The sequence below is a fragment of the Cynocephalus volans genome, chromosome 1 (assembly GCF_027409185.1).
Source record: "Cynocephalus volans isolate mCynVol1 chromosome 1, mCynVol1.pri, whole genome shotgun sequence".
NCBI classification, from domain to species: domain Eukaryota; kingdom Metazoa; phylum Chordata; class Mammalia; order Dermoptera; family Cynocephalidae; genus Cynocephalus; species Cynocephalus volans.
In genome coordinates, this window is record NC_084460.1 from 42,751,703 (window position 1) to 42,777,841 (window position 26,139).

At 47.9% G+C, this 26,139-nt stretch overlaps 1 protein-coding gene across 1 annotated transcript in view; it reads right to left on the reverse strand.

The window, feature by feature from the left end:
* SULF2 (sulfatase 2) overlaps positions 1-26,139 on the reverse strand; it is a 90,707-nt gene that overhangs the window by 53,101 nt on the left and 11,467 nt on the right. The window contains exon 2 of the mRNA XM_063091715.1: positions 16,721-16,960. Coding sequence (XP_062947785.1) covers positions 16,721-16,960 — 240 coding nt within the window. The remainder of the gene's footprint in view (positions 1-16,720; positions 16,961-26,139) is intronic.

Consider the following 26,139-nt stretch of genomic DNA (forward strand, 5'->3'; position numbering starts at 1 on the left):
AAACTAGTGGGAGGAGTTGCATTGTTTTGCATTTTTGCAAATCTCTTTCATGTCTCTTTAATGGGGGACAGCTGAACTCTCCTTTCTGCTTCTGTGGCCAGTCCGTTGCTATATGCTGTTCTGGTTGTGAGGAAAAAGGCAGTATTTTAATACCCTTTTAAGATAACTGTGGATACATTATGTACCTCCAAGAAAACTCCACTGTACACCTGCAAGAAAATGAGGGTGAAAGGCAAAAATTGTCTTGGTATTATCATGAAAATAGTTCTGGGTCCAGGATCCTGGGACCACTGTTAAAAACACTTCGAGATCCACTGGTTTAGATGACGATGATGACACAGGCCCAATTAAGCAGATACTTTTTTACCCCCATTTTACAATTGGAGAAACTGAGGCACAGAGAGTCGAAGTGCCTTTTTTGCCCAACGTCCCACAGCTGATAAATGACAGAGTCAAGACTCAAACACAGGTGGCCTGTCTCCAATCTGGCTTTTGGCTATTATCTTGTCCTGCCTCTTGGCAGGTCTCTAGTTCCTGGAGCCTTTCCCGTCCACTGGGGATGCAGAGAGGTGGGAAACCCTTGAGGGAAAAGCAAATGGCAAGTGGACTGTCCATGGCCAATGGCAGAGACATGGGTAACCTTCCTGCTGCTCGAGGGGCTCAAACTATCCCCAAAGTCCTTTCTGCCAGAATTCTGGGCAGAAGGGAGATTCCACACTGAGGTCATCTCCCATTGCTGCATCCTTCCAAGGTTCATCTGGTGTGCGCTCTCAAGGGAAGGCCATTCCCAGAACTGGAGCTCTTTGCCTTTCTGGAAGCATCAGCACGGAACACGGGTAGGAGCCGTAAACATCATGCAGATCAGTCTTTCCACAAGTGTGAGGGTTCGAGAGATGGTTTTTATCCTGGCAGGCAGTCAGGCACGGGGGTGCTGGAACTGATGGCCTGGGTTTAAGTCCATCTACTTCTACCTACCAGCTTGGTTTTCTCCCCTGGAAAATGGGGATAATAATATGCCTAGCTGACAATGTTACTGGGAAAGAGTCAATGAGAAAATGTAGGTAAACTGCCCCCAAGATGCTGATTACTATTTTTATTAAAATGTTGTTTATCAGGGTATTATACTTTCCCTCACTGATTCATTCAATAACGATTAGAGGGGCACTCCTATCTGCCAGGCATGGGGGATTAACAAAGAAGCAAAAAACTGCACCCTGCTGGCGCTTGTGCTCTAGGGTTGAGAACAGTCTGAGTCAGGGAGGTGGAATGCTTGGAGGGTCTCAGTAACTCAGGAGAGGGACAGTGATGGTTCTAACCAGGTGGGGGCAGAAGGGCTTGGCTGTTTCGGGCTATTTTTGAAGATGGAAGCAACAGGATTTGCTGATGTGATGTGATGGCAATGAGAGGAGGCCAGCCTAATTCAAAGCTCTGGCCTGAGCAACAGGACAGATTGGCCATTACCCAGGAAGGGGCACTGTGGAAGGGGCAGGTTTTGGGGTGGGGGACACGTTAACCTTGTGATGCTAGTTAAACATCCAGGTGGAGACAGGGCAGGCGGCTGGAGATATGGGACCTGGGTTAAGGGATAGGCCTGTGCTGGGAGTAGAAATTTGGGAGTTGTAAGCATTTAGATGACATTTAATGCCACGGAATCGAATCAGATCACCTAAGGAAGGGGTTCTTACTCTGCTATCTGGAGACAGAATTCAGTCAGTCCATGAACTTGGATGGGAAAAGTACATGTTTATTTATTTTCATTAATCTCAAGTAGTATCCCCCTCACTAGTGAATGAGGCAACGGAACCACAGTAACAGCTGTGCCTGTGACTTTGTCACCAGTGGAAATCAGGGATATTTTCATATCACGTTACAGTTAACACAGGTATCTCAAAATACTATTTAACCCAGCAATACTTAGAAATCACGGATGTTATCTGACCTATCAGTTACCAGTTAAATAACCACTACATCATGTCATTTTGTGTGTAAAGAAGGATACGTCACAGTTTGTAAAATATTTTGATAAATGTATTTTGATATAATTGGTTTCCTTTGTAATTCTGGGTATTTTCTTCTATGTACTGGAGTGGTGCATGGGTGCCTGTGACTTCTGGTTATGCCCCTATAGGAAGTGGGTGTGTTTCCCCTGTTATCTTCCACTTCCTTCTGGCTGGATGTGGACACGGTGGGGACAAGGGCAATCACCCAAGATGGCGGGACATCATCACCAAAGGAGCCTCGCAGCCAACACCGTGTCTGCCATATCATCCCTGGGCTCTGTATGCCCAAATCATCAAACAAGAAAGAAATAAGTGACTATCATCTCTTAACTACTGCTATTGGGGACTGAAGTGCCCTCAGTTCTGTCTACATCCTAAGAAATACAGAGGGTAGCCATGACACAAATCCAGCTGGCTAGTGCCACCTAGAATGGGTCAGCAAACTTTTTCTGCAAATGGCCGTAAATATTTTCAGTTTTGCAGCCGTAAGGTCTCTGTTGCAATTACTCAACTCTGCCACCATAAAGTGAAAGCACAATACATAAATTAACAGGCATGGCTGTGTTGCAATAAAACTTTATTTATAAAAACAGGTGGCAGACACCCATGGGCTGTAGTTTACTGACCCCTCTCTTGCAGGAATGTTGCCAATATTGGCAAGATCATCATTGTCGTCTTCTCTCTTTTTTTATTTTTATTTTTTTGGTGGCTAGCTGGTATGAGGATCCTCTTTCTTTTCTTAGAAAAGCTTAGAATCTGGATTTTTGAGTGAAATTTCCAGATTTTAAAAAGCACCTTACAACTCATACATAACATATTTGGGGTTGGAATGTGAACCCAGGCTGTTGGCTGCCATTTTGCAAAATCCAAATTTGGTCCCAAGAGCACAAAATAGAAGCTGAGCTGGTTCAGGCTGAGTTTCGATCCCATCCCTGCCACCAGTAGAAGGGCTCTGAATTGGGTGACTTTCACCAGCTGGCATTTGGTTTCTTGGGGCTCCTGGTCTGGGCAGCAGAGAACAATCCCACACAACTTCTAACAGCGTAGCTGGGGTCTTCTGAGGAGCAGTGATAAATGAGAAGGAAGCCCTTTTGCAAACTCTAGAATACTATAAATATTAGATGTGAAATGCCACAAGACTGAAGTCTTTGTTTTTTTGGCAAACTGGCTGAGGAGGCAGGGCTGGGAAGAAATGCATTAAATAAACCCACAGCCCCAAAGCTCTCAGGGCTGGGGCATTTGTGATGTTCTGTAACTGGATCCTTTTAACTTTGAGTTGCTTGCAAGGTTACAATATGAATCTCTTTCTTCTGCTTTTGAAAAGACACCAAACACCAACTGCTGCACAAAGTGATAAATCAACGCCGTAGAAATTCTGGACGCCAGAGATGGGATCTCGCTGAACTGAGAACTGTGGGAGAGTGGACGACTGCGCGGGAAGGAGGCCTCTTGTGCTGGAAGCAGAGAGGGCTGGGGGCTGGGGGCTGGGGGCTAGGCCTCCTCCCACACGCCCCTTGAGGGGAAGCTGCATTTGGGTTTCTGTAGCGGTCATCCGTTTTATTTCCCTGTCCAGTATCCCTTCTCTTGTCTTTTCATAACTGTGTCTTCAGTTACCAAAGAGAGGGAACCAGTTTTTCCCCTCTCTCAGCCTTACCTGTTCTGGTGAGGTTGTTCCCAGCTAGGCACATGATCTTGGCCTGGCCAGTCAGGGTATCCCATCTCCCTTGGCCTCTGTGATTGGTAAAGGAAAGACATGTGACTGTTGCTGAGCCAATGAAAACCTCCCCTGGGACTTTTGCTGGAGCCACTCTTGACAGGCCTCTCTTTCAGCTGGGGTCACTACACTGGTGAGATGGGACCTGTGGGAGCATCTTGCCATCACAAAGAGGAACCTTCCTAAGAATAAAGCCAACCCAAATGAAAGAAAATCCAAGAAGCTGAAAGACAGGGTTCTGATGACAGCACTTGAGCACTGGGACCTGGCAAAGCTTGCCTGAACTAATTTCTATTATGTTTCTTGATGCTGGACAAGTGAGACAGTAATTCAAATTTCATTTTGTTTTCATTTTCTGCTTACTATAAGCCTAAGGCTTAAGAATCATCCATTCATTCAAATCTTTATTGAGTACCCAATACCCACCAGGCACTGCTCTTGGATAAGCAGCAAACAAAACAGTTAAGAAATAAGTTCACAAACACCTAAGATAATTTCAAGGGGGTGATAAGTCCTAAGAAGCACATAAAGCAAGGGTGTCACAGTGGAGAATGACAGGGGGTGAGGAGTGCTAATTGACACAGGAGGTCAGGGAAGAAGAGGGGATGGATCAGGGAAGTTTTCCCCACAAGGGCAAAGGCCCCTGGGTAGGAATGACCTTGGAATGTCTGAGGAACAGCAAAGAGGCCAGGTGGCCTGAGTGTTGTCAGAAAGGAAGGGACAGAGATGGGAGATGTGGACAGAGAGGTGAGCAGGTCCAGGCTGTGCAAGGCCTGGCAATCCTGGCGACAAGTTGTGAGTTTATCTGAAAAGCAGTGGGCAGCCAGGAGAGCATTTGAAGCAGAGAGTGACGTGGTTCGACTTCCATTATGCAAAGTGTCCCCAAAGTGGGTGGGGAGGAAGAATGGCTAATTGCTGGGGAGAAGCAGGGTTGAGCAGAAAACCAGGGTAAGGGCGGAAGGTGGGTCCTTGTCATGTCCCTTCACATACTCTTGTTTTCTGCCTGCCTGTTTTTGGTGAGGCGCTTGCTGTCAAGAAGTGGGCTGCAGGTGACCCTGAGGCCACGGCTGAATGGCCACAGCAGGCCCAGGCTGAGCTGTTGGCGATAGTGGCATGGAGGGCGGGCTGCCTGGCATCTAATTAAATGCTGGCCTCAGCCACCAGCTCCCTGCGAGGATCATGCAGCTCCAGCAAATGAGGACAGGGCCCATTCATTTCCTGGAAACTCAATTAGCTGGGTATGGAGGGCCCTCCCCAGCTTTAGTGACAGGTTTTATTCCGGGCTGAGTCATCATCAGGATGAGCTGTAGCTTAAACCCCTTTTTAAGTGTGGTTTTGTCCAGAAGGATGAAACAGAGAAAAGAGAGAAAACCCACAACAGACCCTTAGAACCAGGCCTGAGAAGACTGTCAATCAATGGATATTTAATTATCACCTCAGAGGAATCTGACACTAACCTGATCCTTCAGAGCTATTCTCAATGCCATTAGCCTGATGTCCCACTTCTATGACAAATATTTTGTAAAGCTCCCTTATTTTCCTGAAAGGAAATTTATAGGAAACAAAATCTACCTATGCACATCATTTCCAAAAAATCAATATAATGCTCTAACTGCAATCTACAAGAAAAATAAAAGGAAAGTAATTTATAATAAAGAAAAATTTCAATATGAAATTTCTTGACCACATCCTTCAAGAAGACATGATGGAGTAGTTAGATGCTTGCACCTAGACACAGATTCACTGCAAGTGTGACGGCTACAAATGTGGCTGGGTGGGCATGTGACATTTGCAATTCAATTACCTTGGGTGGCACTGCCATCAGGGATGGCATTTTCAGAAATAAAGAATAACTCTTGGAAAAGTTTTGCATTCAAGTATATCTCCATTTTCTTACTGTGTACATTCCCTGAGAAATTCAGGGTATATTAAAACTGCAAAGGGCCGGCCCCGTGGCTCACTCAGGAGAGTGTGGCGCTGGTAGCGCCGAGGCCGTGGGTTCGGATCCTATATGGGGATGGCTGGTGCGCTCACTGGCTGAGCGTGGTGTGGACACCGAGCCAAGGGTTGTGATCCCCTTACTAGTCAAAAAAAACCCCCCCCAAAACTGCAAAAAAATGTTCAGTATTTATATATAAAATAGACTTAGGTCAAGGCTCAGATAACAGTAAACGTAAAATAATTCACCCATATGAATGATTTAGCAGAAAGCCCAGGAGCAACATGGAATGCAAGGCAATTGGGGTAGTGTGCAGAGCAACACATGAAAGTCCCTGTCCCCAGAGAGCCAGATGTATCCCCCAACCTTTACCACCACCAGAAACGCTTCACAGATTTTAACCCCTAGAGGGCGGTATGCTCCCTTGAGAACCTGAGAGGTCAGAGAAAAGCTTGCAAATCCATGGTCCATGGGCTGAATCCATCCCACAGGTGTTTGCTGTAGCATGCTTTGTGTTTTCGGTTACATATTTTTAGAGAGTAGAGTTAATAGTCCACATTTGAAAACTGGGCCCCCTTTCCTGCTCAGCTTTGCCCCTCTGCTGCCTGTCACCTGCCTGGCATGGCTCATATTCGAGCTGGGTGTCCCTAGGCTAGAAAAGGGTCACATGGGCAGGGCAGAGAACAAGACCCCCCTTGCCTGCCTTCTCTCATCTCCCCTGCGATGGCATCCATGGATTCTGAAAGTGCTTGCCGTGTGATCTCCTGGCTGAAGGGATGGTGCTGGATGCTCAGAGAACGGGCACCTGTCTGCAGACAGGCCCCAGAATGGCTCCTGTGTAGCTGCCCCTGGATCCCGAGACCCTGACTCAAGACCCTGGATGATTGGGAAGGTTTGGGAAGACAGATCAAGGTGCTGGGGGCTGTGAGGGGGAATAAACACAGGAATAATGAGGGGGAGCAGACCCACCACTAGGATTAAATAAGACAAATCACGTAAAGCACTCGGCACATAGTCTGGTGCATGGTAAAAACTTGATAATAATAACCAGCATTTTTATCACTGTCGTTATTAGTTTGTTCCCAGAGGTTTATGTGCACCCCACCAAAAAAACCCAGATTTCGCTTGAATTAGGCTCTGTTCTCACGCTATTCAGCAGACCCTTCTGCAAGCATTCTGTATCTGCACCATCCAATACGGTACCCATGTGTGCTTGTTGAATACTTGAAATGTAGCTAGTGCGCCTGAGAAACTGATATTTTAATTTGATTTAATTTTAATTAATTTAAGTTAAATAGCTCCCCGTGGCTAGCGACAATCATACCCTGCGCCTCTAGTCTAACCCCTGCCAGAATGTTCAGGGGAGCCGCAGCTAGCACCCAGGAGAGGACTGCAAAGGATCACACTTACCCTTAAAACTCCCTCAAAGCCTCCTGAGCCTGGTTGATAGGGTTTATGTACTTACCCATCACACTCTTCCCCTCACTTTTATTCTAACCCCCACAGTCATTCTAATGCCCACTGATGTTAGATGTTCTCTGAGTGAAGCCAACACTTGGAGTGGGAAGAGTCTCACGGGGCTGATGGCTGGGTGGCCATGCGGTTCCACACTTAGGACCACAACCCAGGCAGTGGAGGGGGAGGGCGCTGGTCTGCTCAGTTCCTGCTGCCTGCGGGGTTTGCTCCCGTTTAACATCAAGGCTCTGCAGCCTTATTGGAAGTTAATGCATGTAAGAACCCAAGTGCTGTGGGCTGAATTGTGTCCCCTTAAATTTATGATCAAGTTCTTACCCCAGGTACCTGTGAATGTGACCTTATTTGAAATACGGTCTTTGTAATCGAGTTCAGATCAGGTCATACTGAATTAGGTTGTACTCCAATCCGTGACTGGTGTCCTTATAAGAGGGAAATCTGGGCACAGACTCACAGAGAGAGGACCACGTGAAGAGAGGGACACACACGGGAAGAAGGCCACATGAAGGCGGAGGCCAAGATTTCCAGCAAGCCACTAGATGCTGGAAGGGGCAGGAAGGATTCTCCCTTGGAGCCTTCAGAAAAAGCCTGGCCCTGCTGACACTTGATGCTGGGCTTCTGACCTCCAGAAGTGTCAGAGATTAAGTGACTTTTAAGCCACCTGGCCTGTGGTACTTTGTCACTGCTGCCCTAAGACATGAATATACCATCTAAGGGGCTGGGACAGAGAGGGTGCTGGCTGGATACCAATAGGAGTCTTGCCCCATCAGCCCACACCCAGTGCTGAAAAGGCGGGGAGAGCACCCCCAGCCTGCTTCCTCTCTGCAAGTGGCCACTTCCTCTCACTGCCCAGGGAACCTCTCCTCCCGGGCTGTGGGCACTGGACCCATGACCCTCAGGGTGGTGTCTTATCTTGAGCATTGGGTAATTCATGCATAGGTGTTGCAATACTGCTGGAGAGATGGGGAAACTAAGGCCCAGAGAGGGCAGGGTCTCGGCTCAAGGTCACAAGGGAGCTAGAAGCAGAGCCTAATTCTCTGGACTCCTGCTCAAAACATGTGCCGCACTTACTTTGAAACTTGAAGGTCTCGGAGAAAAGGACAGATGATTAAATTAGAGTTTAAAGACATTCAGCTTGAAGATATACCTGGAAGTGACAAATCTGAGCTTCTTGAGGACGCCCTGGGCCAGCCTGGGCCCTGCGTGGGGCTGCGCAACCCCAGCCCACGACTGGACTTCCATGGTGGGGAAGGGCGCGCCCTCGGAGCAGACAGAGGGACGGGAAGGCCCATGCTGCTGGAGGTGGCCATATCCACGGGGTGAATGGAGATGTTGCTGTCACATCACACCCATGGGCCGCTGAGGGGCAGGCAGATGGGCGGATGAGGGGCAGCTGGACCGAGGGAAGAAGGGAGCCGTGTGTGTGTGCGCTCTTATGTGCACAAGGGGAGAGGAGGAGGGCAGGCGGCAGAACCAGGAGAAAGGCCAAGCCAAGAGAAGGCCGCCATTGTAAAAGCAGGGACAGCTGCATCAGGGGTCCGGGGAAGGTGACCCAGAAATAAGTCCTCTCCTCCGTGTGTGCGGAAGGGACAAGGTGGTGGGGGCAGAGAGAAAGGAGGACAGAGAAGCGGGGGCAGGTGGGCTGCTGGCCCTGGAGGGATGGTGCCGATTCATCCCCTCATCCTGTGAAGATGAGCACATAATAGGCACGGGGACACAGGAGGGGACAGAACAAACGAGCAGCATTTTAGAAGTGAGACAATCAGCAAGATCAATGGGCGGACATATGGTCAGGGGTGGAATGGGCCAGAGATGGATAAAGAAAGTACGAACCAGGGTAAGGAGCACAGGGAGGGGGAGCCAGAGACATAATTTATCTAACACGGGAGGATGAACAATCAGCAAATAGGCAGACACATGCCAAGTGGCAACAAGGACTCTGAAGGAAAATACAGTGGGTAAGAGATAGTGGGGCAATGGGATAGTAAAAGAAGGCTTCTCTGAGGAGGTGATGTTGGAGCGAAGACCCGAGCAAAGTAAGCTGGCAGGTCTCGCAGGTGTGGAGAAGTTTCCAGAGAAGAAAGAGCAGGTGCAAAGGCCCCCGGGTGGGCACGTGCCAGGCATTGCTGATTGTTCAAGAAACAGGAGCCGCTGTGGCTGGGTGGAGTGACCGAGGGGAGAACGGGAGGCCAGGAGGCCAAGAGGGGATGGATGGAAGGGACAGATCACTGGGACCCAGAGGTGGCTGTGGGGCTTCTACCCTGAATAGGTGGGAGCCACAGAGGGCTCTGTGCAGAGGAGAAACAGCATCCGATGTAGGTTTTGACAGGTCCCCTCTTGCCGCTGTGCTGAGGACAGACCACGGTGGGCGAGGGTTGAAGATGGGAGACCAGGAGAAAACTGGACCAGTGCAGGCAGGGACAGTGGCGGTGGAGGTGAAAGTGGTGGCCACTGAGAGGGACTGTGGGCATATTTTGAAGGTAGAGCTGACGGGGTTTAAGGATGTATTGATCACGGTGCATGAAAGGAAGGAAAAAAATCAAGAATGACGCCAGGGTTTTTGCCTAAGTGACTAGAAAATTGTAGTCACCAAGAGAAAGCCTGTCAGAGGCACCGGAGGGGAGAGACAAGATTGGGAAGTCGGGTTGAACATGCGGGGGAGACCTGAGAGGAGATATCAAGTCAGCAGCGGCTGCGGGGTTCAGGGCAAGGGGCTAAGAGCAGATCCAGAGTGGCAGGGAAAGAGGGGGTGCGAGGCTGAGGTCCTGGAACTTCCAGAGGAAAGCGACTTGAGCAGAGCCTTTGTGTCCTTGAAACCACTCTGGGCGTGGGGAGGGAACAAATCGCGTGCACCCCCCGCCCCCCTTCCGTGGCTTCCACTGACACCCCACGTGTCCTGCCATGGCAGGCGTCAGGACCCAGAGCCCCCATCCCCTAGAGAGGTGGTTGCCCCAGGTTGATGGCCAAGTCCAGGTCCTCAGCTGATTTCCCTCCCCAGCTCTGTGTGAGAAGAAGAGTGAAAATAATTGGGGTGCTCAGGGCTAGATCCCCAAACAGGCTGCAGCTGGGAGCCCTGGCAGAGCCCGGGCTTGTACTGAGGGGAGTGCTCCTCACACCCCCAGCACATTCTAGAACATGATGAAAAGGCTCACCACCACCTCTACAAAAGTCTGTACCAGATGCCAGAAACTGGGCAGGGAAACCACCTCAGAACTGCCACATTTGGATGGCAACGTGGAATGAGAAAGGTGTCACCCCGATGAGAAGAAAATGGGCACTCCAGCCCAATTCACCAGAGAGGGCTGGAAACGGTTGTGTTTTGTTTATTCATTTTGTCAAAAGTGGTGTGGTGCAAATTTGTGATTGCCACTCCCGTATTCTTTTCCTCCTTATCCTTCCCAACAGCCCTCGATTTCTGTTTGGGGATCCAGATGGTGGTGGTGGTGGGGAAGAGACTGCACCTGCTGCTCCAGGAACAGGTGACCCAAGCTAAGCTAATTAGTGCAGTCCACGTGCTCTCCATGGTGACTGCTTCATGGGCTGGCATGTGACTTGAGCTGGTCCAATCAGAAAGAATCTCACGACTTTAGTATTCTGGGAAAAGATGTTCTCTCGCCTCTGCTGGATATGCACGAAGAGGCACAGAACCCCTGGAAGAGCCAGCCACCACCTTGAGACCTGGAGCCTTACGATACAATCGTGACACTGTTAAACCATGGAATCTGACTTTGCCTAAAACTCCCCTGTATATCTTTTCAATTTAGGGAGCAAAAATTTCAATGTCCTGTCAAAACCAGTTGCATTGGAGTTTCTGTCCCTTGGATCTGAAGGCAGTCACTGGCTACGAGTATCACACATCTTCATGAGCAAACAGGGTGGCCGGGTAGTGCCCTCCCTTGCTCAAGCAGAACTTACCTATCACCTCAGAATTGAGGCGTACGGAGCTACAGTAGAATTGCCAAATGGAAGGAGATGCACATTTTCAGCTTTGCCAGAAATGGCAAATTGCTCTTCAAGGTGGAGGGGCCAATTTGCATTCCTACCACTACTGCATGTGACCTCCTGTTTTCCCATATCCTCACCAACATTTGGTGTGAGGGATCTCTTGTATTTGCTGTGGTAACGGGTGAGACAGGACAGTGCACTGATGGCGTCCATCTGCATTTTGCATTTTGCTGATTACCAGAGAAGTTGAGCATGGCTGCCATGCTTTGACCCATGTGTGCTACTTACTGTGACATTCACCAGAACGCTGGCCTGAGGAGGGCTGTGTGATGCTATGCTACTTGTGCAAATCATTATCACCGTCATCACCATCATCACTAAATTGCTTATGGGCTTAGAACCAGACACTGTTCTAACATATTTAATCTTCACAAAATCGTATGAGCTAAGTAATATTATTATCCGTGGTTGAGGTAACCAAGACACAGAAGTTAAATAACTTGTCCAAGTTCACCCAACCAGAAAGTAGCAGAGTCCAGATTCGAACCTAGGCAAAGGTCATGCTCTCAACCACTCTGCAAAGAGCCAGGAGGTGATTCATTCTGATAACACTATATAACTTTGACTTGTGGGTTTATAAGTGAGCACAGTTAGGGCACCAGGCAGTTTCAACTGCTGAAATATGTTACAGGATGACTAAGTACATTTTATAAAAACCTAGCATGCAATTTATCATTTCAGGGGTATTCATATCTGAGCTCCAAGTCCCCAAAGTTATAAGAAGCCATACATAGAAATATCCATTAACAAATTGATATTTATCCTGCTTAAACTTAGCATCTCTCACTTCATCCTTTGTCAATCTCTATTGCAAACACGAGGCAAACAAAGCAGGATGATTGCAAGTGAAAAGGCAAAGCTTTTAAGAGATGCAGGGGTTTGTGGAATTAATTACAGTGATGCTGCAGGACAGCTTGAAACACACACAAATCCACTGATAAATAATAATCTGGTCTAGGAGACAACTGAAGAAGAGACTACTGAAGGATGATAGAATAATAAGCACTTCACAGGAGAAGTCAAAAGATTAAAAGAGGCCCTTAGAAAAATTGATCAAATCCTCAAATACTTTTGCAAAAATGACCTTTTATGAATGTGCTATGAAAATTAAAGGTGAAGTAAAGGATCTCACACTGGACTATCATTTAAATTGTTGGGCAAATTGTACTCCTTCCAATTGTACTCGCTGGTAGAGTGTGGTGCTGATAACACCAAGGTCAAGGGTTCGGATTCCCATACCAGCCAGCTGTCCAAAAAACAAACAAAATAACCCCTTGGTTACAATTATAACATAACCTTTGTTGAATATGTTTAGATGTAACATAAAGTAACATTATTAAAAAAAAATTGTAGTTTCATTTTTCAGGATAAAATACCTAACTAAATACATTAAAAGTACTCTTTATTTCATCATGAACTGTTTTTTTTTTTTTTTTTTTTTTTTTTAAAAAAAGCACTATTTAGGGTTTCTGGTCAAGATGGTGGAATAGACAGTCCCCAGTGTCACTCTCTCCCACAAATCAACAAATTTACAACTATAAAAAAGCAACAACAGCCAAGTTGGGGCCACCTGAGCTCAGGGGAAGGGGAGGAGAGACCTGTGGAGTGCATGAACGCAGGAGAAGCCACGATGAAAGAGAAAACCGCTCTGACCATTTAGTGCTGTGGTCACTTTAAGGTTGGAGCTGCTGAGTGCATGGAGCAGGAGCCAGCAAAAGCCACAGCCCTGCCCTTCGGATGAAGTTGCTTGGAGGCAGCAGGGGAGAAGAGGGCCTTGGTGGCCCCCAGGCCAGCAAGACCACTTATAGGGCTCCCATGGACCATATAGGAGCAAGGAGCCACAACAACTGAAAAAAAGGAGCCACTCAGAGGCCAGTGAGTCATTGCAAGGGACCAGTGCACAGCCTGTCCCATGAGAAGTGTTTGCAGCACGGGTGGTGGGGGAGATGGGCCCACTGGGGGAACACTGGGGCACAGCAAGGACAGCTGATTGGCATCTCAACCAGCGAAGGACCACTCAGAGGAGACTGGTCAGGAATACAGAATTGCATGGGGTGCAGTTTGATGAAAAGACTTGGGCCCAGATCAGAGTTTCTACACAACCCAGGTACACTGGGTCTCAGAATAGCCAGAAGTACCTAAAAGTCAACCATTAAAACCTGAGCTGCACAAAAAGCCTTCCCTAGGGAATCAGCAGCAAAGCAGCAATTTAGCTCAACCACAGAGCTCAAGTACTGGTCCCCACAGGAAGTGCTCCCATTTTGGAAGTAAGCAAAGGGTAAAAAATTAGTTCCAGCCCTGGCACACCTCCAGTGCCTTGGGGCCTGCCTGGGGACCTGGGGCATTGAGTCGGGGACCAGACACCTCACCCACATCCAGGCACACCGCCAACACCAAGGAGCATGCCAAAAACATCACCTCCAGGTGGGAGGCCCACCACAGCCACCAGAATAACCATGGCTGCCACAAAAGCGGCTAGATGCCACGACCACCATGCAGATGGTCCACCAGCCACTGGAGTGCATTGACACAAGGGGAGTCACCAGCAGAGACCACAAAGCCCATTCCAGAGTGACAGAAGAAGTATCTGCTCTACGATAATATTGGGGGACCTGAACACACCTCTCATTATTGGACAGATCATCTAGGCAACAAATCAACAGAGTAAACATTACTCTTTCAGAAGGAGAGAAGAAATCTAGGGTAGTTGGTGGCGGGGGGAGGGAGAGGGGATGGGGAGAGATTGGACAAGGGGCATAGAGAATAAGTACGATTTGTAACAATATATTTGCTAGTAATATTGATTTGATCAACATATGTCAACGTTGAACCCCCAAAATATGTATAATCAGTTATGATTCAATAAAAATTTTTTAAAAAAGCACTATTTATTACAAAATGTTGGCCCATTTCAGTAACGTTTTTTCCAGTAAGTCTTCCTCAGTTCAGGCTGACCTCCTGTATCCAAAAGGGTATCACAAATGCAAATGGCTAAGAAATTGTTACTGTGGTTGAGATTTAATTTCCCCTCAGTATCTGTTTTCTTCTCCCATAGTAAAGTAATTTTCAGTTGGGGAAATGACCACCCAGAATAAAGACTACATTTCCCAGGCTCCTTTGCGACCATGTGACTTGTTTCTCACCAATGGGAAATAAGGAGAAATAGAGTCAGTGTCTAACCAATTCATGGAGCTGGGCCACCAAAGCAGCATGGAATTTTAATTGACGGAGTAATAAACAGTTGATATCTTGGGTATCTCACATACATAGCAAATCTTAAATCCAACTCAACCAGCTTCCCTAGATGCACACATGGATATATGGTTTAATGTGGCTTAAGACCCAGCAGGAGCCAATGACCTTAGGTCCTTGGGGATTAAAAATTTACTATCTATATATTCTAATATGTGTTATACAAATGGAATTAATCTAAAAGGGATTCTGAATTCACTGTAGTGTTTTTGGTCATCTTCTTAATCAATTGACACCAATTAGTATAACTAATATCATGCAGTGGGATCTTTAAAATGTTTTTACTTTAAATAGCAATTTAATACATGCTCAAATCTGAGCTTCCTAGCTGCCAGGGCAAAGAGGGAAAGTATGAAGGTTTGCAGCTCTTGTTATTTAATACCCAGGAACAGATAAGTTCATCAGAGTAAAGAGATGTTTTCAGGATCCTCAGTTCTGAAAATAAGGTTGGAATGGGATTTCTTGAAGAGAGGAACATTCTAAATATAATGTATAAAATTCTCAATGGCAGTTTTACAAAATATATAAATGGTCTGTGTGTATGGCTATTCACATTTGACATTATGCTTCCAATCTTCATTGAGGGTATAATAATTAAGCATAATTGAATGAAATTTCTTTGGGGAGACCGATTTTCAGTGATTTGTGTAAATTCAAGGATACAGTTTGAGCAATCAGTTTTGAGATGGCTCCTTTTCTTGTGTCCCCTATATGATTTTGAAACTCTAGGCTTTAGCTCTCACTTTGAGCCCCAAAATGTCAATTTGAGTGACACGATTTCCATGCCCCCTCTTAATTCCCATGGTCTTGGTTCCCATTTGGATTATGCCACAGTCACCTTATTTTACGACTCTGGGAAAAATCTCCTTTTTGGGTTGCAATTGCCTTGGCTGTCAAATAAGGGGGTTGATGAGAACACTTTAAGGGTCCTCCTTTGGCACTCAAGCTAATGGTTTCTATACAGACCTATCAGCCAGAGGCGGTAAAAGGGGATCTGTAAGCCACACCCAGCCCTCAGACAAATTTGAGTTTTGCCAGCATTTTTAAAAATCAGGAGATTTCACCTAAAAATTCAGATTTAAAAACATTTGAAGGTTGGCAACTCCGAGCAGGCATGGTTATACTTTCTGGACCTGCTGGAGGTACCACTGGTCCTGCTTCCGCCAGCGACATCCAGGCCCGCCTAACCATCTAGGGTGGTGGCCCACGGTAACTTCTGACACACGTGGCTTTCTGCAGAGACCCAGGAACCACCAGGGTTATGCTTTCACACAATGGCATGCCTGATGAACTGCCCGTGTATTGGAACGAGGCTTTCCTAGCTCTCTGGGCCCACTTTCTAGGGGATTCGGGCAGTGGGTGAGTCTGTAAGAAGACACGCCTTACCAGCATGCTCCAAAGTGCCTTTGCCAGCCCACACTGTGTCTCTGAGAGCAAGCTGCCCAGCTGTGAACCAAGCTGAAGGAGGCATCTGTCCGTCCTTTCCTTGTCACTCCCCTCCCCCGAACAAACCCATAGTCACTTGGATGCAACTTCCTGGGGTTGCAACATCTAAGCCACAATATTTCATTTCACAACTGCCTCCACTCCTTCCCCAAGGTGGGTAGTATTTATTTATTTATTTTTAATGAGAGAGTTAAATTAATTGAATTTGGAGGATTTTGCAATGGTGCTGGAGACAGCGACTGTACTGGAATTTCATCTCTCCTTCAGGCAACCAGCCTGGCAGGTGAGCCTTCAGAACCCACCAAAGGACCTGCAGCAAGATAAACACACAGGAACCGGGCTGGCTCTCCACCCAGGCTGCGACACTGCCAACACCGCCCGCAGTCCACGCCATCTCAACCACTGCCCCATCCTGGTTACTGCCATGTAGAGAGCGGCCATACAGTCCCCACATCTGTTCCCTCTCCATTTCCACACCCATATTAATTCCCATCCCCCACCCCAATGTTCTTCTGGAACCTTCTGCCCTGTCGCTGGTCCAAAGTCAACAAAACAGTCCTCAGTGGCTTTAATAACAGTTAACAGAGAACACAAACTCAGGCTTGGGTCCACTGTGGCCTCTCTGTATTATAAGTCGCATCTGAAATGGATTCACTTTTTTCGGATAACTCATATTCCTTCGAAAAGTTCACTTTATATGGATACTCTCGGCACATAAGTCTGCATTTTTCAAATACACCTGGAAATAAACGCACAAGTCTGCAGTTATGCTACGCACTACCTGGCATCACCGTGGGCACCCCCGCCGCGTGGACCACACCTAGAGATGCTCAGGCGAGGACAGCAGCTGGCACTAGCGGGGGCCCCGGGCCCACCCCGGCCGCCCCTCACCTGTGCGGTAGCCGGTGCTGTTGAGGTACACGGCGAAGGTGCGGCCCTCGTGCTGCGCCTGCCAGGAGGGCGAGGAGCAGTTCTCGTTGTTGGTGTAGGTGTTGTGGTTGTGGACGTACTTGCCGGTGAGGATGGAGGAACGTGAGGGGCAGCACATGGGCGTGGTCACGAAGGCGTTGACGAAGTGCGCCCCGCCCTGCTCCATGATGCGCCGGGTCTTGTTCATCACCTGCATGGAACCTGCAAGCACAGGCGGGGTGAGCCGCGGCCGGGAGGCCCCGCAGGGACCCACACCCAGTGGTTCTCAACAGGCGGCACCATGCCCGGAGCTGGGCACGCTTTAGAAATCTATGGGAGGATACGGGGGGGGGGGGATGGGGCACTGATGGCATTCGTGGGCAGGGGCCACCACTGCACTGCGGAATGGTCCTGCACAATCTGGAAGTATCCCCCCACTGGACACTCACATGGGGGTAGTAAAAACCTGTTCATAAATGATCTGAGCCCAGAATCAAAGTGTTTTACATATAAACAGAAGGACTTCTTTGCAGGGCACTGATGTTACTGATTTTTTAATTTTTTTGGAAAGCAACCACCATGTAAACTGAGAGAGGATTAGACTTTGTTTTGTTTTGAACATTCCCAAGAATTGTTCACTCTCATTGAAATCTGGTCCTGCCACCCCCAGCCAGCCTTCTCTTGAGCACTTCTCAGCCAGGATGCTCTGAAGTGGCATGAGCCGCCTTGCCTTCTTTGTCCACTCTGTTCTGCAAGCTTGGAACGTACTTCCCACCTCCCCCCAGATCTAACCCATTGGTCTAGCCGCAGCTCTTCTGGGAGCCTCCTGGGATCATCTGGCTTCTGGTTCTCCTGAGCGCTTATCGCTCCGGCTGCATGTGTTGTGAGGACTTAAGCTACACACCAGCTAGCACGGCTTCCTTGTTTCTCCATGATGCTAGATGCAGACTAAGGCACTTACGAAGGAAGGCAACGAATGGGTGTGGGAGCCCTACTGCGTGTGGGGGACACAAGGGCAAAGCCGCAGGCTTTGCTCAATGCTGAACCTGTGGCATCATCAGAGCTGTGACACACAGTAGGTATTCAACAAATGTGTGGGGAGGCGTTGCATAATTGCACACTATGGTCAGTACCCAAACACTTAGGAGGCTTAATGGAAATATTCCATGGAAGTCCTGTTTCTCTTCTTTCTATGGCCATCCTGTTTTTTCCCTTTTCCTTGTAGTTCTTAGGGTCTGTAGTGGGTTGAATGGTGCTCCTGCCCCGCAAAAAGACATGACCATGTCCTAACCCCTGGAACCTGTGAATGTGACCTTATTTGGAAAAAAGGTCTTTGCAGATATAATTAAATTAAGGATTTTGAGATGAGATCATTCTGGATTACTTGGGTGTGCCCTAAATCCAATGACAAGTGTCCATACAGGAAACAGAAGATAAGACACACAGACACGGAGGTGAAGGCCATGTTCAGAGAGAGGCAGAGACTGGGGTGATCCATCTACACGCATCCTGGAGCCTTCCAGATGCTGGAAAAGGCAGGGATGGATTCTCCCCCAGAATATTCAGAGGAAGCACAGCCCTGCCTTCACCTTGATTTTGGACTTCTGGCCTCCAGAACTGTGAGAAAGTAAACCTGTTGTTTTAAGCCACCCAGTTTGTGGTCATTCGTTAGGACAGCAGCAGGAAACCAATACTGGGTCTAACAGGCATTTGAGGTTCTTGCCCAAAAGCTGCAATCCCAGTCACCTAGCAACCCCCTGGAGATGGGAAAACAACTAATCAGACCACCTTAGCTTCTGTCCCTAAGGGCTAAGAATGAAAAGGAGATTTATATGGCTCTTTTATCCCATCTTTCTGCCAAATAGAGCTGGAGATTCCCCAAGGCAAACATAGATCATACCTCTTCACTGCTTAAAATCATTCAGTAGTTTCCCATTGCACTCAGAATAAAACCCACATTCCTTCCTGCGGCCTGAAAGACTGTTCACGACCTTCTCCCACCAAACCAGCTCCCTGTCTCACCTCATCCTACTCACCTCGGTTTGCCTACAGTGGCCTTGTCATTTCTCAGATATTCCAAGCTCATTCCTGCCCCAGGATCTTTGCACTTGCTATCACCTCTGCCTGGGATTGTCTTCCCAAGACTCTGCTTTGTTTGGTAGGCCAAGCCCATCATTCAGATCTCGAATCCCAGGTCACTTCCTCAGGCAGGCCTGGCCGATCTCCAGATCTGGAGGAACCCCTGCTTGACTGACTTCCTTCTGAAATGATCTCATTTTTGGGTTCGCTTGTCCATGGTCTGCCTCTCCGTCTGGACTGAGAGCTATGGTCAATCCAGGAGGCATTCCCTCCAAAGGACATTTCATGGCTGCTCTGTAAAAACTTACTGGAGGAGGTGGCTGGTTAGCTCAGTTGGTTAGAGCGTAGCATTATAACACTAAGGTCAAGGGTTCGGATCCCCATACCAGCCAGCCAGCAAAAACCGAAAAGCAAAACAAAAAAACCCTCACTGAATGACTGAAGGAAATGGAGCCTGCCCTTGTGAACCCAGCACTCAGGCAGTCTTACAAGTGATTTCCTCCTGGAACCTGGTGTGCTTCCTGAGCCTCCTGGCCAAGGCTGCCCATGGCAAGTGGAGGAGAGAACAGGTTTTGTGTTATGAATTGAGCAGGAATCCTCAGGTCCCAGAACTCTGAGAACATCTGTCATGGAGGCCACACACCCTCCTGAGAAGTCTGCCGGAGTCCAGCTGTAACTGCTGGGCAACTTTAGGGTTTCTGCCAGGTGCAAAGCCTCCCTCTGGCGGGGTGGAGGAGGTGGGCTTAGGAGGACTCCCTTCACCAGCTGGCACTAACTCAGCAGAGCTTGCACAGTGAGCTGTGGCATGGTCTCAGGGTCGGGCAGAACTGGGTGCCTCATCAGCCTCGGGTCATTCTTGGAGAACTGGTCCCATGTGATCCCAGGTAGACCTTCTGCTCACCCATCAGCTCCTTGTACCTTGAGGTTTTACCCCAAGTTCAGATGTCAAGGTCATGCCTTTGAGGCCCCAGGACTGAACACTGGCCACCCTCCTGCCTCCCGACCTTTGCCGTGCCCCTGCCTGGGATGCTCTCACTGCTCCGATCACAGCCCCCTCGCCCCTCCTTCAGGTCACTGATCAGATTTCACCCTCTCAGAGAGGCCTTCCATGGCCCCCTGTTGAAACTGCTTCATTTCTCTCCATAGCAGTTACTATTCTTGCATGTAAAGGTCATTTTTATTTCGCGTATTGACATGCTGCCCACTGCCCTCACTGTGACAGCTCCTCCAGGGCAGGGATTCCATCTGCCTTGTTCACTGTCGTATTCCTGAGCCTAGCACTGTGCCTGGCATAGTGGGTGCTCAACAAGTATCTGCTAAATTAACAACAAAATATCATCTTACTCTATTAGGTCTACATATAACTCAGGAGCCCAGACTGGTTTGTGTCCACAGATATGTGTGTGTGTGTGTGTGTGTGTGTGTGTGTGTGCTTTGTGCAGTGGATTTTTAAAAGTTGACTTTAAATAGCATTAAGCAGACCATGCGTTCTCTAGTTTGCCACACTCCCTACCACTCCCTACAGTCTTATACCAACTTTGCCTACTCGTATTACCTACCAGGCCTCCGAAGGTATTGGTGTCCCAATCTCCTAACATATCTGAGTAGTTGACACAGCTCCAACTTATCCCTGGGGTAGAGGCACTATATGTAGTTATGGCTTGAATGTGTCCCGCAAAGTTCACATGTTGGAAACTTAATCCCCAGTGCAACAGTGTTCAGAGGTGGGACCTTTAAGAGATGATTAGGTCATAAGGTCTTTGTCGTCATGAATAGATTAATGTCATTATTGCTAGAGTGGGTCTGTTATAAAAGCAAGTTCAGTCTCTCTGTCTCTCTGTCTGTCTCTTTCACTCACTATGTGATGCCTTCGACCATGGTATGACGCAGCATGAAGGCCCTCACCATATGTGGCCCCTTGATCTGGACTTCCCAGCCTCCAGAACCTGAGCCAAATATATTTCTGTTCATTATAAAACATCCAGTCTGTGGAATTCTGTTACAGAAGCACAAAATGGAGTAAGACATATGTCAATAATAGCCATGATAATTACTAATAGTGGTGACTGTCATTGGGTGGTATATGACATGTATCATTGCTGGATATATGACATGTATCATTTAATTCTTCTAATGGCCCATTTTACAGAAGAGGGAACCGAGCTCGGGGACTTGAATGACTGTTGGTCAAGGCTGCATAGCTGGCAAGGTGGCATGTGAGGACTCAAACCCGGGCTTGTCCAACGAAGAGTCAGAGTGTTAAGTTTCATGCTCACAAATTGTTCCAGTTATACCACATAGGAGGTGGTGACAATGTCCTGAGGAAGTGCATAGAGGTCCCTATGCCCTTGGTTGGCTCTTGGCTTCAGTGAGGCTCAGAATGGTCCCCTGGTGACCCAGAAGTGTGTTACCTAGTGATCTGAGAAGTGACTTTACTGGGCACTCCAGAGACAGGGGTGGCACAGGGTCTCATCACCAAACACTAGGGATGCCACTGGTGTGAAAGGGATTCCCTTTCATATCTTCTGATAAACTCCAGGAGAAAGTCCTGAATACCACCAGTCCCCTACATCCCCAGGGAGTGGATCTGCCACCTGCTCGGAACTCTGGGCAGGTGGCGGTATTGGCTTAGATTTAGTTGTACGGTTTAGTTTCCTTCTACTCAGGGCAAGTGACCTCAGCTTCTCCTTTAGGGTAGTGGAAATCCTGTTCTTTTTAAAAATATAACTACTGCTGATTAAAAAAAAGTAAACGATAGTACAGGTGGCACACAGCTATGGTGAAAACTGCAGAGGGGTGAGGGAAGGACTGGAATTTGGCAAACCCTGGTTTTGTATAACCCACAACTGTCCCCCCAATGACGTCACCTGGCTCTCTAATAGACCCCTCTAGTGCCACACCCACATCTGAGCTCCACCCCCTCCTGCTCCTCCCAAAGCCCCTCCGCTTTCCTCTGGTGACTTAGGCAATAATCTTAGCTACTCCTTGGTCCCATCTTTCAGTTCCCACACCCGATCCATCAGCACATCAGCAAAGTCTGCTGCTCTCACTTCAAAGTACATCCACCATCAGACCTCTGCTCCCTCTTCCCCGGGCCAGGCCATCCTCCTCTCTCCCCCACATCAGGGCAGCTGCCTCTGGACTGGACTCCGACCATTCTCTCTCCGCTGTGCAGCAGGTCCCTCCTCTCCGAGCACTCTCCATGGTTCCTGCTCACCCGGATAAGCCGACAACGTCCTTGTGATCCTCTGCAAGGTGCTGCGGGATCCAGTCTCTCCCCCTCCCTACCCGCTCTCTGCAGCCACAGGGGCCTCCTCTGCCAGCAGACGCGCAAGCCTGCTCCGACCTCAGAGCCTGTGCCCACGCTGTTCCTTCTGCTTGGAACGCCTTTCCCTGCACCCACATGTCCTGTGCCCTCAGCCCCTTTTTGCCTTGATTCAAAAGTTCCCTTCTCTATGAAGACTTCTCTGGCCACCATATCCAAAATTTTACTCCTGTGTCCCCAATACTTCATATTCTTTTCCTTGTTTTCCTTTCCAACTCTGTACTTACTACCTAACATGCTATCTACTTGTATGAATTCATATATTTATCTTGTTTGTTGTCCCCTGCAGCTCTAGAATGTTCATGCCAAGAAGACTGGGATTACTGACTATACTCCACAGCTCTAGCCCCAAAGCCTAGAACAGTGTCTGGCACATAGCAGGTGCTAAAAAAATATTTCTCGAACGCATGAATCCTGGGCACTGCAGGTGGAACCGACCCTTTGGCCCCTGTTCACAGCTCTGCGGGGAGAGGACACAGCAGCTGGCAGTGAGAACTCAGCCTTGCTCAGTCTCTGCAGACCAGAAAGGACGAAAGCTGGCTGCTCATCTGACAGCTGGTCAGACCCTTCTATGGGAACACAGAGGGGGCCATCACCTGGTGAATAATTCACCTGCCATCAGCAGCCCTGAATGCTGCATTGGCAAAATGCAAAGAGCCTGTGGGACCGTTTCTTATTTTTAATGGGCTCAAAACCAGGGTCTGGAAGCCTTTACATCTCCTTCCTCATTCAGAGGGAATGAGCTGTTGGGTGCACCTGACCAGTAGCCCCCTGTGCGTGTCTGCTTAGCGCACATCCCCTTCCCAAGTAAGCCAGCTGAAGGAGGGAGTGTCAGTCGCTATTTTGGCATGAGTCAACGATGCCCAAGGACGGTGGCATCTATGCATAAGCAGCACTACAAGCTAAGCCTCCCCTTGGGGAGATTAACCTGCTTTAAAACAGCCACAGTGGCAAGGCCCTACAAATCCACATCTGTAACACACAAACATATGATCTAATGCTCTTGGCTAGCTCCAGCCCTGATGCTGACGGATAGCTCTGGTGGATGGGAAGAACCTGGAACACGTGCGTGGCCACACAGAAATAAAAAAGCCAGTTTTCAATATTTTAAATGAAGCCAGGCCAGCCAATGCAAACTTATTTTGTCCAACATAAATCTAGGGACCTGTACACAAAAACAGACCTGGTTTCTTTCCGTGACCAAACCTTCCCACTGCGCTGGGCTGGGGTGAAGTCACCTTGACACCTTGGTCTGTGACTGATTGGCTGGGGAGTCCCCATCCCCCATCCTGACTGATGGGACTTACATTCTGGGGCTGAAACGACCCGACTGCAAGAACTCAGTGTTGCCCTGTGACCCCCATCTGCTCTCTCTGTTGGGATTGCTTTTGTGAGAGGTGGTGGTATTTATTTGATATTTTTCTATAAAGTCACTTAAAAAACAACCATTAATCTCAACCCAAGTAACTATGTGAAATTATGGATTTAATATGCTAGAAACGTATTTTTTGATGCACGATGTAAATGGTAAAGTCAATGTCTGTTGAGCTCCCACCTAAAATGGTCTCCTGCATGGCCTGGGTCAGAGCAGCTGCTATCAGTGGGGACTTAGTAGGTGCCAGGAACTTTCAAGATTCAAATGCGGCCCAAACTTTGCCACTGCAGGGGCTTAGGTGGTTCCTATCTGCTTTCTGCCCTAGAGACCTGCGGCAGCTGGGAGCAGAGGCACACTGGGCTCCTAGAAGACAAAATTCTGCAGCCCCCAACGTGGGTGGCACATGAGACACTGGTTTTGATAGATAACTAACAAGATAATGCCCTCCTATGTTTTTCTTGAAATTACAGGTAAATAATTAAAGCCTGGGATATCAGGGCCTCCTTGGGAAAGTACTGGGGGGTAGACTGAGGCAGGGGGAAAAAATGAAGCTGGAGTCAGTAATCTCACGGCATTGACTTAAGTCTGCATCTTACCACCATCGCCTCTTGCCTGGACTGCTACCGTAGCCTCCTAAATTGTCTTCCCTTTCCACCCTTTTCCCCTATGCTGTTTTCCATTCAGTGGCTAAAGGGCTCCTTTGAACATATTAAGTCATATCACCATCTTCCTTTGCTCAAACTCTTCCAGTGATTTCCATCTTGCTCAGAATAAAGCTACAGTCCGCCTTTGGCCTAAAAGGCCCTGTGTGATCTGGACGCTCATTTTCCCCAGCCGCAATTCCTGCCTCTCTCTGTCGCTCTCCTCTGCTCTGGCTGGCCATGTTGGCCCCCTTGCTGCTCCTCGGACATGCCAGGCATGCTCCTGCCTCAGGACCTTTGCACATGGGCTCCTCAGCCTAGACTCAATCCCTCATTGCACTCAGGTCTCTGCAAAACACCACCTCTTCAGCGAGGCTTTCTCTAGACTTCATTGAGTAAGATCCTTCCATCCCCTCTTTTTGCTTTTTACTGCTCTTCTTGGTTCTTTGTGTGAGTAAATGAAGAGAAAACGTTCTTAGGGGAGACACCACAGCAGATGGCTGCTCTGGGGTGAGCACTGTGAGTGGTGGATAGGGAGTAAAGGGCTATCTTTGCTCTGAATTATTTGAATATTTTAAAGTGAAACAGTTTGACTCATGTAATTTTAAATACTTTGGAGATGTTGGGAGAAAAAAAAACCTGACTGGAAACAGGCTAAGAGTGAAAGCTTCACAATGCATGCGGCCTTTGCACCTGTGCCTTTTATCTGGCAAACAGATCATACAGCATGGAATGTTCTAGTGGAGGCCTTTAGGCAAGGCCCCCCAATCTCTGCAGAGACCACGGGTGCCTTTGAATACTATAAAACAGGTCATAGTCAGAAGGTCTACAGGCTGGACTTGCCCACAGAAGTGTTGAATTATTTTTTTCAGGGCATAAAGAATGCGCTTGCCCATATTTTAAAAATTAGGACATTTTTCTGGGGCTGTATTAGAACTTTCACGGCCTCTTTGCTTTCATGGGCTCCTTCCTCTGTAAAAAAATACTAACAACTATATTTTATGACTGTGTTGATATGAAGATGAATAGAGATGGTCTCTGGCTTATGATGGTTCGGCTTATGATTTTTCAACTTTACCACAGTCACGCATTCAGTAGAAACTGTATTTTGAGCACCCATACGACCATTCTGTTTCTCACTTCCAGTACAGTATTTAATAAATTACATGGGATATTCAGCATTTTATTATAAAACAGGCTTTGTGTAACATGATTTTGCCCAACTGTTGGCTAATGTAAATGTTCTGAGCACATTTAAGGTAGGCCAGGCTAAGCTATGATGTTCGGAAGGTTAGATGTATTACAGTATTTTCAACTTACTATGGTCTGATTGGGATGTAACCCTATCATAAGTATATTAATATCCTATATCAAAACTTTTTCTGCTTACTTACAGTTTATTTTTTCTTCTGATTTTAAAAGGACTTAAGATATTTTCATGGGCCACTAAAAAGATCGTGGATCCCCAGCACTGTACCTTCTGAGCATAATGGAGAAGTTAGCCCTGGATTTTCCATAAAGATTTATATATCTAGCTTCTCTTGGAAAAAAGGTGGGAAATCTGTCCGCACTGGCATGATCGTCTAGCGCTGGGACACAGTTGCCCCTTTAGAGGGTGCCTGGGCTCCCCAGCTCACTGCAGACCCCACCACCCCCATGATCCTTAATACTCAAGCTGGTGTCCCTGTCATTTATCCACCACACATGCTGTTCTTTTTCTACCTACAGAGTTAAAGAAAAAGGTGAAATATATTTTATATTCATATCTCTATTAGAAACGGAGCTGGGAAGGCCACAGGTTTCTAGGAAAATGGGAGCGAGCAGGATTTGGCTTCCCCGGCTGTGTCTGCAGGACTGCTGTTTGCCACCCCCATGTGAGGCAGGCCCTGGGATTTAGGGAGAAGAAGGCAGCACAGATGCTTTTCTACACATGACCCAGAAACACAGAGCCTCTCTGACTTGGCCCACGTGTCACCTGCTA